This window comes from Clavelina lepadiformis, chromosome 2, assembly GCF_947623445.1.
Source record: "Clavelina lepadiformis chromosome 2, kaClaLepa1.1, whole genome shotgun sequence".
Taxonomy (NCBI): domain Eukaryota; kingdom Metazoa; phylum Chordata; class Ascidiacea; order Aplousobranchia; family Clavelinidae; genus Clavelina; species Clavelina lepadiformis.
Window position 1 is genome coordinate 21,688,006 of NC_135241.1, and position 13,586 is coordinate 21,701,591.

The 13,586-nt window shown below is 37.4% G+C and overlaps 2 protein-coding genes across 4 annotated transcripts in view; one reads left to right on the forward strand and one right to left on the reverse strand.

Moving 5' to 3' along the window:
• LOC143445318 (protein DOP1A-like) overlaps positions 1 to 13,586 on the forward strand; it is a 31,834-nt gene that overhangs the window by 7,240 nt on the left and 11,008 nt on the right. For both annotated transcript variants that reach the window (XM_076944342.1, XM_076944343.1), the window contains 11 exons: positions 314 to 442; positions 545 to 657; positions 807 to 1,175; positions 1,326 to 1,436; positions 1,587 to 1,654; positions 1,766 to 1,842; positions 2,217 to 2,363; positions 2,449 to 2,570; positions 2,687 to 2,957; positions 3,126 to 3,169; positions 3,323 to 3,483. In XM_076944342.1, coding sequence (XP_076800457.1) covers positions 314 to 442; positions 545 to 657; positions 807 to 1,175; positions 1,326 to 1,436; positions 1,587 to 1,654; positions 1,766 to 1,842; positions 2,217 to 2,363; positions 2,449 to 2,570; positions 2,687 to 2,957; positions 3,126 to 3,169; positions 3,323 to 3,483 — 1,612 coding nt within the window. The remainder of the gene's footprint in view (positions 1 to 313; positions 443 to 544; positions 658 to 806; positions 1,176 to 1,325; positions 1,437 to 1,586; positions 1,655 to 1,765; positions 1,843 to 2,216; positions 2,364 to 2,448; positions 2,571 to 2,686; positions 2,958 to 3,125; positions 3,170 to 3,322; positions 3,484 to 13,586) is intronic.
• LOC143445319 (uncharacterized) lies at positions 5,915 to 11,887 on the reverse strand. Of its 2 annotated transcripts, none has more exons than XM_076944345.1 (4): positions 11,751 to 11,887; positions 6,930 to 7,189; positions 6,556 to 6,805; positions 5,915 to 6,467 (listed from the first exon to the last, which is right to left on the reverse strand). In XM_076944345.1, exons 1-4 carry the CDS (start codon positions 11,800 to 11,802, stop codon positions 6,295 to 6,297), a joined length of 735 nt encoding a protein of 244 aa, XP_076800460.1. In that variant the 5' UTR covers positions 11,803 to 11,887; the 3' UTR covers positions 5,915 to 6,294. The 2 variants fall into 2 exon arrangements, with proteins under 2 accessions (XP_076800460.1, XP_076800459.1); XM_076944344.1 differs by lacking the exon at positions 11,751 to 11,887 and adding an exon at positions 8,874 to 9,184.

The window sequence follows — 13,586 nt, forward strand, 5'->3', positions numbered from 1 at the left end:
TGGGTTTCAGCAGTGTAACGCTTTGCTATGATACCTTTAGGAGTTTAGAAATACTGTACAGTATTACTAAATGTCATCGTATAAGTTGTTATGATAATAACCTGTTATGTAGCGAAAATCATCCCAAAAACATCACAAGTGGACAACACACCAGACGTTTGTTTCATATTTACTAAAACATTTTCACTGTTTATATTTGTCGACTGCCTCGTAATTGACTAATGAGAATATTTCCAGAGATTAATGAAATATCTGCTGCTACGATCCACCATAAAACTTTTATACTGTCTTTTAAACGATAACGCATTATAAGGTGCTTGGAGATGACGACCAATATGAACATCACTTATCAGCCGTTCATTTACTTCTTCGACTTCATGCTGTTTGTCCGGACAGGAGATGTGAGGAGGTGTTACTAACGGATATGCTTCACTGCAATAAGGTGATTTATATTTCTATTGTGTGCAAATTGAGTTTGATTATAAAACAGTGTTCAGCGGTTAAGCCCCCAACCTGAAATCATGTTATTGTTTATTGAATTAAGGATACTCGATTGAAAGCGCTCGAGAAATTCACTCGCCTGTGGCATTTAACAAGAACTCTGTCCACTAAAAAAGTTTCATTACAAAATGGTGTCAACTTTAAGCATTTTTTTAGGTGAGTGCCATGAAAAAAATGTGTGTGGTTGCTATTTTTACTCTCGTTAACGCATTAAATTAAACTGTATTTTGTTGCGCAAAAGGTACTGTTAAATCAAACCTTAAAATTGTATTTTTAAAGACCTCAAAAGTACTTATGTTTTCCAGGTGTTTATTTGCGATTTTGGATAGTTTAAACCCTTCGCTGCAATCAACCCAAACTTCATCTCTGTTCGAACTGGACTGCGGTGGTCGTTCAGTTGCCCAGGCAACAGCATCGTCATGGTTACAGCAATGCCTGGAAGAGAGAGACTTGGTGCGTGTGTTGGAGCCTCTTCTCACAGTGCTCCTGCATCCATCGACACACAGCAAGTATCTCGATTCCAAAGATGTATTTAAAGATGAACATAATATACCAAACTCCTCCGGACCCTCTAAAGTCATCCAATCACAAGATGCGAGGGATAAAAACGACGGACCCCATGTTAATGAATCCGAAGTGATAAATGATATCGTTAAAGGAAAGATGCATTATAGGTATCAGTCATTTTTAATTTTCTCTACCTTATGAGAATTTACAGCCAAGCTATATAACGAACAGCTTCATGTTTGTAATATGAATAATTAACTATGTATTATGAATTACGTAATATGCCATGCTTCATCGTATTGAATTCCTTTCTTCAGCGATCTGATACTCAGCTTAACGGCAAGAAGTTTCGTGGAAAAATCAGACGAGCTGGAAGCCAAGGCCGAACAAATAGTTAAAGAAGTTCTTGAAAGTGTTCTAAAGAAATTGTAAGATCTTTTACAGGTTATAACTTTGTGCCTGGCTACAGATAATTGTAAGAAATCGTTTAATATACAACAATGTACTGAGGAGTATTAAACGATGTTTAACTGAGCATAAGATTACATAATTTTCTAATAAATTATCACTGCAATTAGGCAAGAAGAAGAGTTGCCATGTGAGACAGACCCAAACACAACAAAATTCGAAGTCGGTCCGGCTGCAGGTAAAACTTTCGACTGGAAGTATTATGGTTAGTGTACTGGCCTCACTTGGTCGAAAAGGTATCTTACTTTCTGTATTCTGTGAAACGTTTTAAATATTTAATGGTTCATAGGTTCATCGCTACGTAAAACATCAGATGATGTCTCGAGAAAGTGTTCAAGTGTTAATACATTCGCACTTCTCTATCAGGTAGCAATGTTTTGTTCAATTAGCAACAGTTCCGTCATTTTAAATGTTTTATTTTTAAACGGGCTAAACGTGTGGTTCCACGGTATATTAGCGGTTTCCAAACAGAAGTGATAGCATTACGGTTTGCACTTCCTTCATTGTGCAGTTCACATTGTATTAATTTTGGCTTGCGTGCTATCTTTCATCAGTTGGTATCGTGTTTTGCATCATGGCCTGCAAGTTGTGTTACGCCCATATGCTTGATAAGCATTTTTCGCAATTACCGATTAGATGCAATCTTAGAATGCTGCAAGGCCCTTTCATATTCACTGCTTCCTCTTTAAATTGTCTTCTCGCTCCACACTAACTGATACATTGTGAATTTTGACAAATAGGAAAACTTTGATGCGTCACGTGTTCTCTATTCTCTGCGTTCTATTCTCACAATGCTTCAAACTCACCCCAGGCTCTTTACGTATACGGCAGTGACGTCACAATTGTCAGCGTATACGTCACAATCTGTTGGGGGTGTGTTGATACAGGTTTGAGATATAGACTATCTTAACTCCACTGTACAAGAGCTTTTACCAGGCATTATATTTTGTACTGGGATCTCGTTGTTTTTAGGATTTACTGTCTCGTCACATGCAAGCATTGTCTGGTCGTTCATTTTATGCGGAAGTGATGTCACGATCCCACAACGTCATGGTCGTTGACTTGTTATTCGTCGTATGTCTGCATTACATAAGGTTTGAAAATGTTAAACGTTCAATCATTTGAGGATCCTTACGGATTTAAGGATGAGAATTTCGGGATCCAAAGATACCTTAATCCGTGTAAAAGTTTCTGACTTTCTCCTTCATAGATCGTGGCATCCGGATGACGTCATAGATCCAGACACCCTACACGACATAAGGTTTGCTTCTAGCAAACTCCTTTTGTCATTGCTGGAACACATGACTGATCTGGCGCGTGAAAACGTCGCTGCGTCATCAAACATGACGTCACCTATTGCGTCATCGTCGATAGCAATGTCGTCACAGCAGTTTACCCCGTTCGTGCGTTCTATTCTTAACAAGTATGACGTCAGTAAAGTGGTTTTGGAATCGCTGTTTGCCACAGTACAAGCACTCCATGTAGGTCAAGCAGTATTTTGCAAGTTACTGACTGTGGCTTAATTATTATATCAATTCTAATCACACATCTCTTATCAGTGTGTTCACCTACCCAGTAAATTTTTTTATCCAACTTTGTGAAAGTGGTTGAAACAACTGTTTGAAAGATGTCTCTCTTTTTATACCAAGGTTTCGAGCGGAGAAGATGTCAAAAGGCCAGTTACAGTTACGAGGTTTGTTCTTGAATCGATTAACGATCGTGTGCATAAATCTCGCTTGTACGATGTGGATTATTGCTCGGTTTTTGTGTTGATAAAAACGAATTTTCAATTATTTTTGTTAAACTGCAAAATTTAAGGTTTATAACATTATGCTTGTATTTGCAGATCCACCCTTGGTTCGTTGAATGATGAAGAATTGTATTTTTGGTGGTCTGGCAACAACCTCGCAAGGATTAAAAGCTTTCAGGCTCATTTGCTCACTCTAGTGCGCGCCCTTCTCACTTTAGACTACCACTTGATGGAGACAGATGATTATTCCTCAAACGGTAAGTAATTCCTGGGTACTGCAGTGATACAGCTGTACCTGGTGCTAAAATTTGCTATATTAACGTGTTTTGAAAGTTTCTAGTGTCAGGACATGTCTTACACCGTAATGACTCATGGATATTGAATTCATACAATTTGGGCTTATGGATGTGCTTTTTTCAATCTAAAATTTCCGATCGATATTATGGCACAGTATAAGGTCTAACTAATTTGAAATGTTTATGGTTAAACGTGTTTAATGTATAATGCATTACATTAAAAATGCCAAAATTAGGCACTTTCTCTAGAGTGTTTAAATTCCAGTTTAAAGCTTTGAGCAACCGAAACTGACAAGAAGAAACTAGGATTTGGGTTTCGTTTCTAAATTTATGCTCACCGAAAGTATTGCTATTTTCGATCGCTATTATTCGACGCAACGTTAAAAAGTTTTCACCAAAAAGCGCCACGTTTTTTAATATTGATTCTGCCTGTGTATTTTCGTAAACTTCCATGAACTGATATTCCAAATTTCAACAAACTCTTAGCCCCGATAACGTTCGCTTCCAAGTAACTAAAACTAGTCCAAACTGAAAAATAAATTATGACGTCATGTTCAAGGTGGCGCCTGCGCAAGGACCATCACCTACGTCATATCACGCGAAATCTTCGTTGTTGATCGAGGTGGTTGGTCAATTTGTTTTGAAATTTGAAACAGTCTCCTTCTCTTTTTTCTTATAATCATGGTAAATTTGAAACTTAAAATATTGTGGAAAATCAATTGAAACTGTTATAAAAAAGACGTTGATAGCAATAGGTAACTTGACTGAAAACATTTGTTATGGATCAGATTGCATGATAGGTAGGTGTCTCTTTGATTGTACTGTGGACGCCATAAGGCATTTGGTATACCACTTGAATAATAATATATTTGCATAATGTGCTGCGTTAAGCATGACGCTGACAACGGACGATATTTGATATTCGACTGACATATTTCACCGCAATTTTCAATGCGCGTAAGTTAGCTTACCTTGTAAAATATTGATGGATCCAATCCGTGGAAAGTTACTGCCGAGAAAACTGTCTTCTAAATGTTAAGGCGAAGTTTCGTGCTCTGAGCTGTAACCTTAACTTCTCAAACACACCACTTGGCTCTGTTATATGATGTTGTTTTTCTTCGCACTGCTGATATCAAAACTTCAAAAATTTTACAAAAACTTCTTCGACCAATTCATTTTCTTTGACTTGTCCCGGAAAACTGTGGTGAATGGAAAAGGGGGAATTGGGAACCCTGTGTGGCCGGTGGTGCATTGATTGTACCTAAGACTTGGAGAAAATTCAAGCTGGCTTTGTGAATTCAACATTGGGCGCTTGTTTCAGCATTCATTTTTCGTAGCATGTGTATGACTATGAGAGTTGACTCGGAAGGTTGCTTAAGGTTATAACAGACGTTACAGGTTTAGTAAGCTATCAAATAACCTTATCTTGTCCGCTTTAACCAGAACACTCCTGTTGTTGGTTATGTTGACGGCAATTTCAAGTGTAGAGCCTTATCGCAGTGACCGCAACGTCATATACACGGTCTTGCTAGAATCTGGGCTTTAACAAGGAATTTGCAAAAATTAGGCGCAAAACACAAAGGTTATGTTTTGTTTCTAATGATTTAAATAATTTATATACTATAGGGAACAGGTGCCACATAAACTTCTCCTGCTGTGCTGTCAAAGTGCGGTTTTCCTCTGGTTAGTTTAGGAGTTTAGGTGTTTCGTAAACGTTCAGCGTAAGGCCGCCATATTTAACATTTACTACATATTTTGGCAACTCTGTTGTCTATTGCATGTTGCATTGTCTTTTGAAAAATCTCAGTAATTGTAATTTTTTCAATGACGATTAGCAATTTTTAAAATGCACGTTATGTAATGAAGCGTATACTATATATACGCTAAACGGATAACAACCAAAAGTCATTGTAACTACAGCGGACGTTTTCCAAATATCTTCGACTTGGAATATTAGTCAACATTGTGTATATCACCAAAATGTACCAGACGACATACTTCTCTTTAAAACATTTTCATTAGTTTATGTAAATGTTTACGAGTTTTAATTAAACAAATCATCTAAATGACGTTGTTGCTGTACGTCCGTCGTCAAACTCATAGCACGCTATCTTGAAGCAGAAATATTGTCATGGCACTGGACACTGTAAATACTTTAATCCATAAATAGATGCAATGACGGAGCATACCAAATACTTTACGGGACGGATAATCTTTTTGGCTGTCGTTTCCAACTCTGTTTGCCAAGGTGTGTTTAAGATTATCCACGCAGTACTACAAAGCCAATGTTTTGCAGAACTTGCGATTGTAGTTTTTATATGGGTGGTCGTTATCGTGTCGAACTTCGACCTAAACTAAGCAAATGGCAACAAGCGTTTTAAGAGACTTAAAATATGTTTAATTGATTTATTACATTATTATCCGCATAAGTGGCAGTGCAAACACACGTAATAAATAATAAGACAGGAAATTAGAAAAGTAAATCGCTTGCGGCGAAATAGTGATCCTTTAACAAACACGCAAAAAAGTTGACCGGTATCAGCACAGAAATGTCACGAACTGCGATAAAAACGGCAAGAGGAACAATTTAAATGAGGAAAGTGATATGTAGAGAGATGAGACCATACTTCCATGACTCCGTCATTAGCGATGCTATTGGACCAAAATATGAACTCTCCGTACATGTACTGTAATTATTATAGGTTGTCGCAGGTTCGCCGCGTCACAGTGTTGCCTGCTATACAAGAAAAATTGCGTCTTTGCTGTCAGCTTTTACAAAAGTATCAAGGGAGCGACAACATCAATTTCTTGTGTTGTCTGCTGTTTCTTTTTCTCTGCTTTGGTCGGCTCGGGCTTCTGGCTGCAATGTTTGTCGTAGCAGTGCAGGCAAAACACTGTGACAATCACTCGTAGACGCTGCTTGGCTTTGTTTTGCGATTTGGGAACTGGAAAATATGAAACAAATCTAGTTGTAAGATTTTAGCCTCGTCAATTAAAATTTGAAGAATTTGATCATGATAATGATGTCTTTACCTAAGTTAAAGCAATGGAGTTTGCTCGTAATGTTCTCGCAAGTCTTTTCCGGGTCGCATCTGTTGCCCAGGCTTTTGTTTATGTTAACCGATTTGGAAGGAGATGCAGACTTTTTGAATACTGGTTCCTCCGTCCCTTCTTCCTCTTCTTGCGAACTAAAGAAGCTGGATTCAGTTTCGCTTCCTTCTTCTCTTTTCGACAAAAAGTCTCCCAGTGTTTTGTTTCCAAAAGCGTTAACTATAGAATCGGCCTGAAAATGTCAACAAAAAAACACGGTTAGACCTACCATGAAACGAGTCTCAAAACAACAAAAAATTCTTTTAATTGCACCCAGTTTAAGATTTCGGCGCATTAAGAGCGACAAGAACTCTCACCAGCTGATAACTGGCATCGCAGTCCGGCAAATATCCACTCCATTTTCCATCCTCTTCGCAACGGAGGGTGGCCTGTCTTCCGGGACGAAGGTCGAGGGGGCAAGAATAGGAATAAGTGCACTGTGTTCCCACTTTGGCAGATTTGACCAGATCATCTATCGGGTTGAACACCTTGTCGTCCACGCATGTGATGTCGGCTTCGAAAGGCCACAACAGCATTGGAGTTGTGAGGTCTCGCATCTGACATGTTCTGGCCTTGTCTGTAGAAAAGTATTTCACGGTTATTGTTTTTTATCGCAAGACCATATTAATCTGCCGTAAACATCAGTACACTGAATTGAACTTAAAGCCTATGCGTTTGTTCAATTCGCACGAACTTTCGTAGTCGTAATGCGGTTTAAATCGTTTCTAAGTAAAATCTTAGCCACAGGATCTTTAACGCTTTGAACGTGCTGTAATCTCCAGTGACTTAAGTCATGCCCACTAAGTGGATGAAGCTGCTGTTTCGTTAAGTTAACTGCCTTGATCTGGTCGATCAGCAGCAGGTGCAACGTCAGTCTTTAAGTTTTGCGTCGTCATTGTATGGCGAAATTTCTGTGAAATCCGACGTCAAAGTTGGGTGTGGTTAGTGCGGGTTCAAACAGAGGTAGACTGATTCCTAAGTAAGTCCCATTTTCTTGCCAAACACGAAATGCTTTTGGATTTACTGGAATCATTTAAAAAATCTGTTCGCTTATCACGTTTCACGCAACATGTTAATGTAGAGCCTGGAAATAAGTTTTTACAGAACGTGTTTGTCGTTAATTAAAACTACTGTAGACTGGTTACGATTTGCCAATAGTGCAGTATATGCGTAACACCCGACCATTTATGCATCGTCTTGAATAGAAATCTCAGCCACGTTTGTGTTCACTTTTACTAAAGCGTGCATCGCAAATCACGCCGCAGACATTTGTCTTGAAAAATGCAAATGCCTAGTTCGGTAATCGGAAATATGTTTAGACGGATGAACTGTATCAACAACTCATGCACACGATTTTAACTTTCGTTGTGCTTTTAAAAAATGATGATTCTTAAACGGTTATAATTCGTGGCTGAGATTCCATGTGTCTTAGATCATGAAATCCATATTCGCAATTGTTTATCGTTGATTTACATTCAGCGATTTGCCAATGTAGTTACAAAGTCGTAATTCCGTAAAAATTCACGCCTCATCTTCTTTCTATACGAGGTTAATTACTTATAACTGATTACGTAATCATCATGATGACCCGTTAAGTTAGCACGAAACGTTAATTATAGATTAATGAATTCCATGCTAATTCTGTAACAGCGTGCTGCCGTATGCACGCGATGGTGTTGCGGAAGCATGGTCGCCGGATGTTTAATAAAGATAAATTGTTCTAGTTTTAGATCCTCAGGTTAACATGAAACGTAATCTCATTTTTATCTAAAGAACTTTGCATTCTACATGAGTTCTTGTTGGCAACTTAGTAACTCATCGCCGAGCGTCGGATTAATGGGTTTAGTCATTCGCGTCCAAAAGCTTAAAACGTTCTGACGTAGTTGGAAGTTTTGGAATTTTCTTGCCACAGCCAAAATGTTATTAAAATTGCAATTTTCCGCAGTTGCCGACTTCCTTTCTGGCTTCAGATATCGAATCTACATTAAATCGCTAATATAAGACAAACGTGATATTCGCAAAGCACGCACGTCATTTATGGAGAAACGTGGCACTTTTACGCGATAATTGTAAACTATTGCAATCGAGAATGCGGAATATTATGCCGCGCAAAATGAGAAAATTGACCCTTGCAAAAAATCGATTTTTCCTCTTGGACTCCACTATCCAAAAAAGTAATATTTTTGCATCGCGAAATACATTTCAGTTGCAACGATGTCGACATTTTCCTACTAACGACTGTCGTTTTTTTAAATTTATACCTTTGTGTTGTCTTAGTCTCCACTGGTAATACCGTGCATCGGTTAAGCAGATAAAAATGAGTAGGATCGTCGTGGAAAGTTGGAACTTCATCTTTTTGCGGATATGGTTTTAATAAGTTAATTATAAATAAGTAAAAATACGAAAACGGTTTCTAAACACCTGAGAAGACGTTTAGAGGAATTGAATTACATCGAGAAATATTTCTTTCATTAAAATGCAAAACCACCTTTCATCGCCTGCCTTATACATTTTTCTACAAAATGAACATTTTTAAAAAGTATTTTCTAATCGCTCATTTTTGGTTTCTTCATTTGATGCCATCTAACATAATTTTTTAGACTTGCATCTCTGCAAACTGGACACATTCTTCTGTTTGTCATTCTACTCGAATCGCCATCGTTTATATACAGAAACACTTTTTTTCTCATGTCGCTATTTTGGGGTACGTAATCGATTTTAAAAATATGTCTAGTCGTGAATGTTATCACACAAATGTCTTAAAAGGTTTCCTTTTTATCCTAAACTTTCTGCACTGGTTTTAAAGTTTTACAGAATTTTTAAAGTCTATTCTGAGCTTTATATTCTTTATCGTTCTAAGTTGTATTAAGTCACTTTTCTTCATTTTATATCCAAATAAAATAAACCAACCACACCTTCAGGCCGGGCCCAGATATCGTTAAAATCCGAGTCTCTTTCTCAGGATGTTAAATTACGTTAAAAAAGGAGAACTTTAATTTACTAAAATTATATCCTTTCGAGATCGGTTAAAAATAATTAAGTTTTGGGTTCCTCTGATCTTTGCAATACTACATTTTCTACAGAACTGGTTCTTGATGTTTGGCGAGTTCGATGGTGAAGTTTAATTGGTTTTTTGCCTTAATTTTCTTTGCTTTACTAGCGATTTGTGCTAACTTTTCATGAAGTCTTTCAGGCTTAAGTTCATAACCAGAGACAATTCATGCAGTTCATTGGGAGGTTTTTTACGAGCAGCATCAGCATGAAATTTTATGTAGTTTTCGATGTGTATTTAGACCGAGACCGGCTATGGGTTATGTTACCAGAGCACGAAAATACATGATTTACATCGCAAGCACTGCGCTCACGGGTTGACTTACCCCAAAACCCAAGTGGGGAAAAAAAGGAAAATGTTTCGGGTTCCGCAGCGATGCCAAAATATGTTATGAGTCGCTGGCAGGAATCCTTGAAAATGTTGTTTAACGATTCGTGCGTGAGTCTTGTTATGTCAGAATATTACGTAACAATTTCTGGCGAAACTGTACGTAATAGAAATATAACAAAGCCTCGCCCCTTTCGAAAATATATCGTCCGTCATTCTGTTCTTACCCAATACTGAAGCCAATTAGCTGTGAACGCCTTTTGTGTTATTTATAGAGGAATTATTTCACAATCTATTTGAATTAACGTTATGTTCTACTTTTTGATTATGCATATACCCGTTGTGCTAATTTTCGCGCTTCGTCGTCGCACGCGAGTATTCCTTATATGACGTCATCTCCTTCGTTTATAGTTGCAACATGTTTTGATGAATTGGAGTATCTAAGCATAGCGGGTTCCTATCATGAATTTCACTTGACATGACTAAATGATTTACATCAATTTACATCGAAAGCATTTTTACTGCGGATTCATATTCTCGTTTTTTTTTTTGCATTAAAAACTGTTTCCGTAGAATGCCATACTAGGAAATAATGATTATTTCACAATATGGAAATATTTCAGCGAAATTGAGTCATATGTATGAAATTGTTACGAAATTCGAGTTGCTAAAATTACACGTTCCGAAGATTATGTTTTTAACAATTTACTGGAAAACATTAAAAAAATCGCTGACTTGGCGTGAGAAGAAACGTTGAAGGCTTGGGCTGGTTATGCTACAGGGGCCGCGCAATGACGTAAAGGTTTTGAAGCGTACCAGGCGGATAGGTCGCTTACATCTTCGTTGCTTTAATAAGAACGAGCTTCTCTATAATGACGGACATTTATCGTCCGATTACCTAACGGACGATTTGCGAATAATTTTTCGGTTATCGATAATTTTATGTTAACTTCCACCTCAAGATTTCTTCGATTTTGGACCTATCATGGGTTTGCGATAATTTTCCTCGTTAAAAATATTCGAATCACGACAAACTTCTGCATGTCTGTCAACCCAATTTTACGTTTTTCTGTGGGGTTTAGCTTGAAGCGTGCATCCTTTTATAACGCGGAGTTTACTATCATATCATTACTATCATATTTACGTATCAACTTCCTTTTGCATGAAACAATTTTGGGTATTTTTTGCCTGTTTGTTCTATGGTTCACGATTATATCGCCAAAACTTTCCGACATGCGACAAAAACACGCAAACAGCCTTGTCAGGAAAGTCGTTTCGTATATACGAATTTTAAAATGGTGGTTTTATGATCATCAAAGCAAGTAGCGGTAATTTGGTTGTTTGAATGGGGAAAGGTAAATTAGCATGAAAGATGAAAAAATAAATTTGGAAAACTGTTACTTTGCCATGGCGACTTGCCGCGACTTTGTGACATTGTCATATGAGGTGTAACATTTATATTCTCTTGAAAACTTATACCGGAAATTTGACTCCAAATGTCACAGAATGTTTATGTCGTTACCTAAATGCGCTACAATTTCACGAATATTCTGTAAGATTTTTAACGTTGCCCAAGTCGATTATTTCTCAGCATCGATTTTAATATGATTTCATGTTTCACGTAAAAAAAAATCAAAAAAGAAATCTTTAATCAAACTGCGTATCACCATCATACACCGATTGTAAAACGTTAAAAATAATTTTTTAATATTTTTATTTATTCGTTGATGCAACTGCAATCACATGCTATTCTACTCACCTTCAGCAACCGATGTGAAGTAGATAAGGAAAAGTTTTTGTATGAAGTTCATCTCGAATTTCCTTGATCTATTGCACAGTCGTTGATAACGAAATTATGGCACAGTTGTTTTCTATATACACTTCCGACGCCTGCATAGTGTTAAAAATATCAAATTTAGTCTGGTTGAGGTTTTTTTTCAGTATAAGCTACTTTTCTGTCGTAATTTTTGTAACATGATCGATTTAGGTGCAGTTGTTAGGCTTGTTCACTTGAGGCTATACCCTTCAATTGCGTCATAATCGATCTATATATTAAATTTAGCCTCGAAACTTAAGCCGGCCGACGTGTTTGATTTTCGACAAAAATATTGCTTTAACCTTTCGTAGAAACTTCGTCTATCAACGTATTTCTATATACTGTACATTTACATATACTTGTAGAATAAGTCAATAAGCAAACGTCAATAGTTTCGCCTAACATGGTATGCATTTTCAAAATTGCTCCGGCTATCGTAAATTTTTCTGCTAATTTATTTCTAACGCATTATCTTCCAGCGGCGAGTTATTTTATACCTTGTTTGTCATACCCGTGGGGCAGGCAGATTATTGACTCAAAGCAAAGGTGAAAAACGAGCGAATGCGGCGATTGAAACGCTCTAGCTCTATCTACCTCGCATATGAAATAATAATCAAGTTTTTGCCTGGTCCGATTCTGAGTACTGGGTACTTAGAACTAGTACTTAGTACGGGTTTATATTAAATGTGTTTGTGTTTGCTTTCTATGTAACTTGAAGCTTTAAAAATTTAGTGAGACTTATCATACACGTCCGTGAAAGAAAAATATTGACACTCTTCTTTGTGGCTGCTGCAGCAACTTGCAGTGTTATGAACGATACAGTGTTAAGTTTCACAAATTTTTTATGTAGTGTATCTTTGAGGTCTCATAGCTAGGGTGAAAAATACTCTTTGTTGTTTATGGCGCCATTATTTTTATCACAAGTCGCTATCTTCCCGAGTTAGACATTACCAGTTCCACAGCAACTTGGTGCTACAAAAACGGAAAGCGCCCAACAGTCCAACTGTTTTGACTGTTTTTTTTAAACCAAAATCTTTAAATGCATGGTTATTAGTAAGCTGAGCCACGTTACTCCGTATAACCAAAAATCCTACAGCTTTCAAATGTAGACGCTCTCAATTAGATGGCTGGGAAGAGCTGGTTGGTTTAAAAGTTTAAAAGGCGGACTGGATTCAAATTCAGTTACACTGTACGTTGGCTTGAGGCAGTGGTTTCTGGGATTGACGTTCTTTCACCGTTCAAGTCAATCTTACTTAATGTGATTTCAGCGGTTTTGATATTTTTCAAATTTGGTGGTCCAATTTCCGTGATTCTAATGCACAAGCCTGTATGATGACTAGTTATCGGTATAATTGGTGGCTAAATTATTATACCGGTATAGGGCCAGGCAAGTGTTAATTTAGAAGTGCCTGAAGTAGTTGAAATCAATAATACGCCAATGAATTCTCGTACATGTAGAAAACTTGCCTAATTCGTTCATTTGTGCAGCTTCCCTAAACCTAAACTCAAATGCATAAAATACACGGAAAAGTGTTTATATAATCAACTTAAAGCATAGCTGCAACAAAGACACAACAAGCATACCGCAGCAACGAACTTTATCAATTACATTTCAAATTTTCGCTACTAGATTAATTTCTGCAAAACTGCCACGTTTGAGGACTTCAGCAGCATATTAAGTCTAAAGTGGAATTTCCCGCGAGTTATGGCTAATACCATGGGCGCACAAGCTGACCTCGCAAATTGTGTCGTTTCTCGTGTTTATGGAAATTTCGTTCC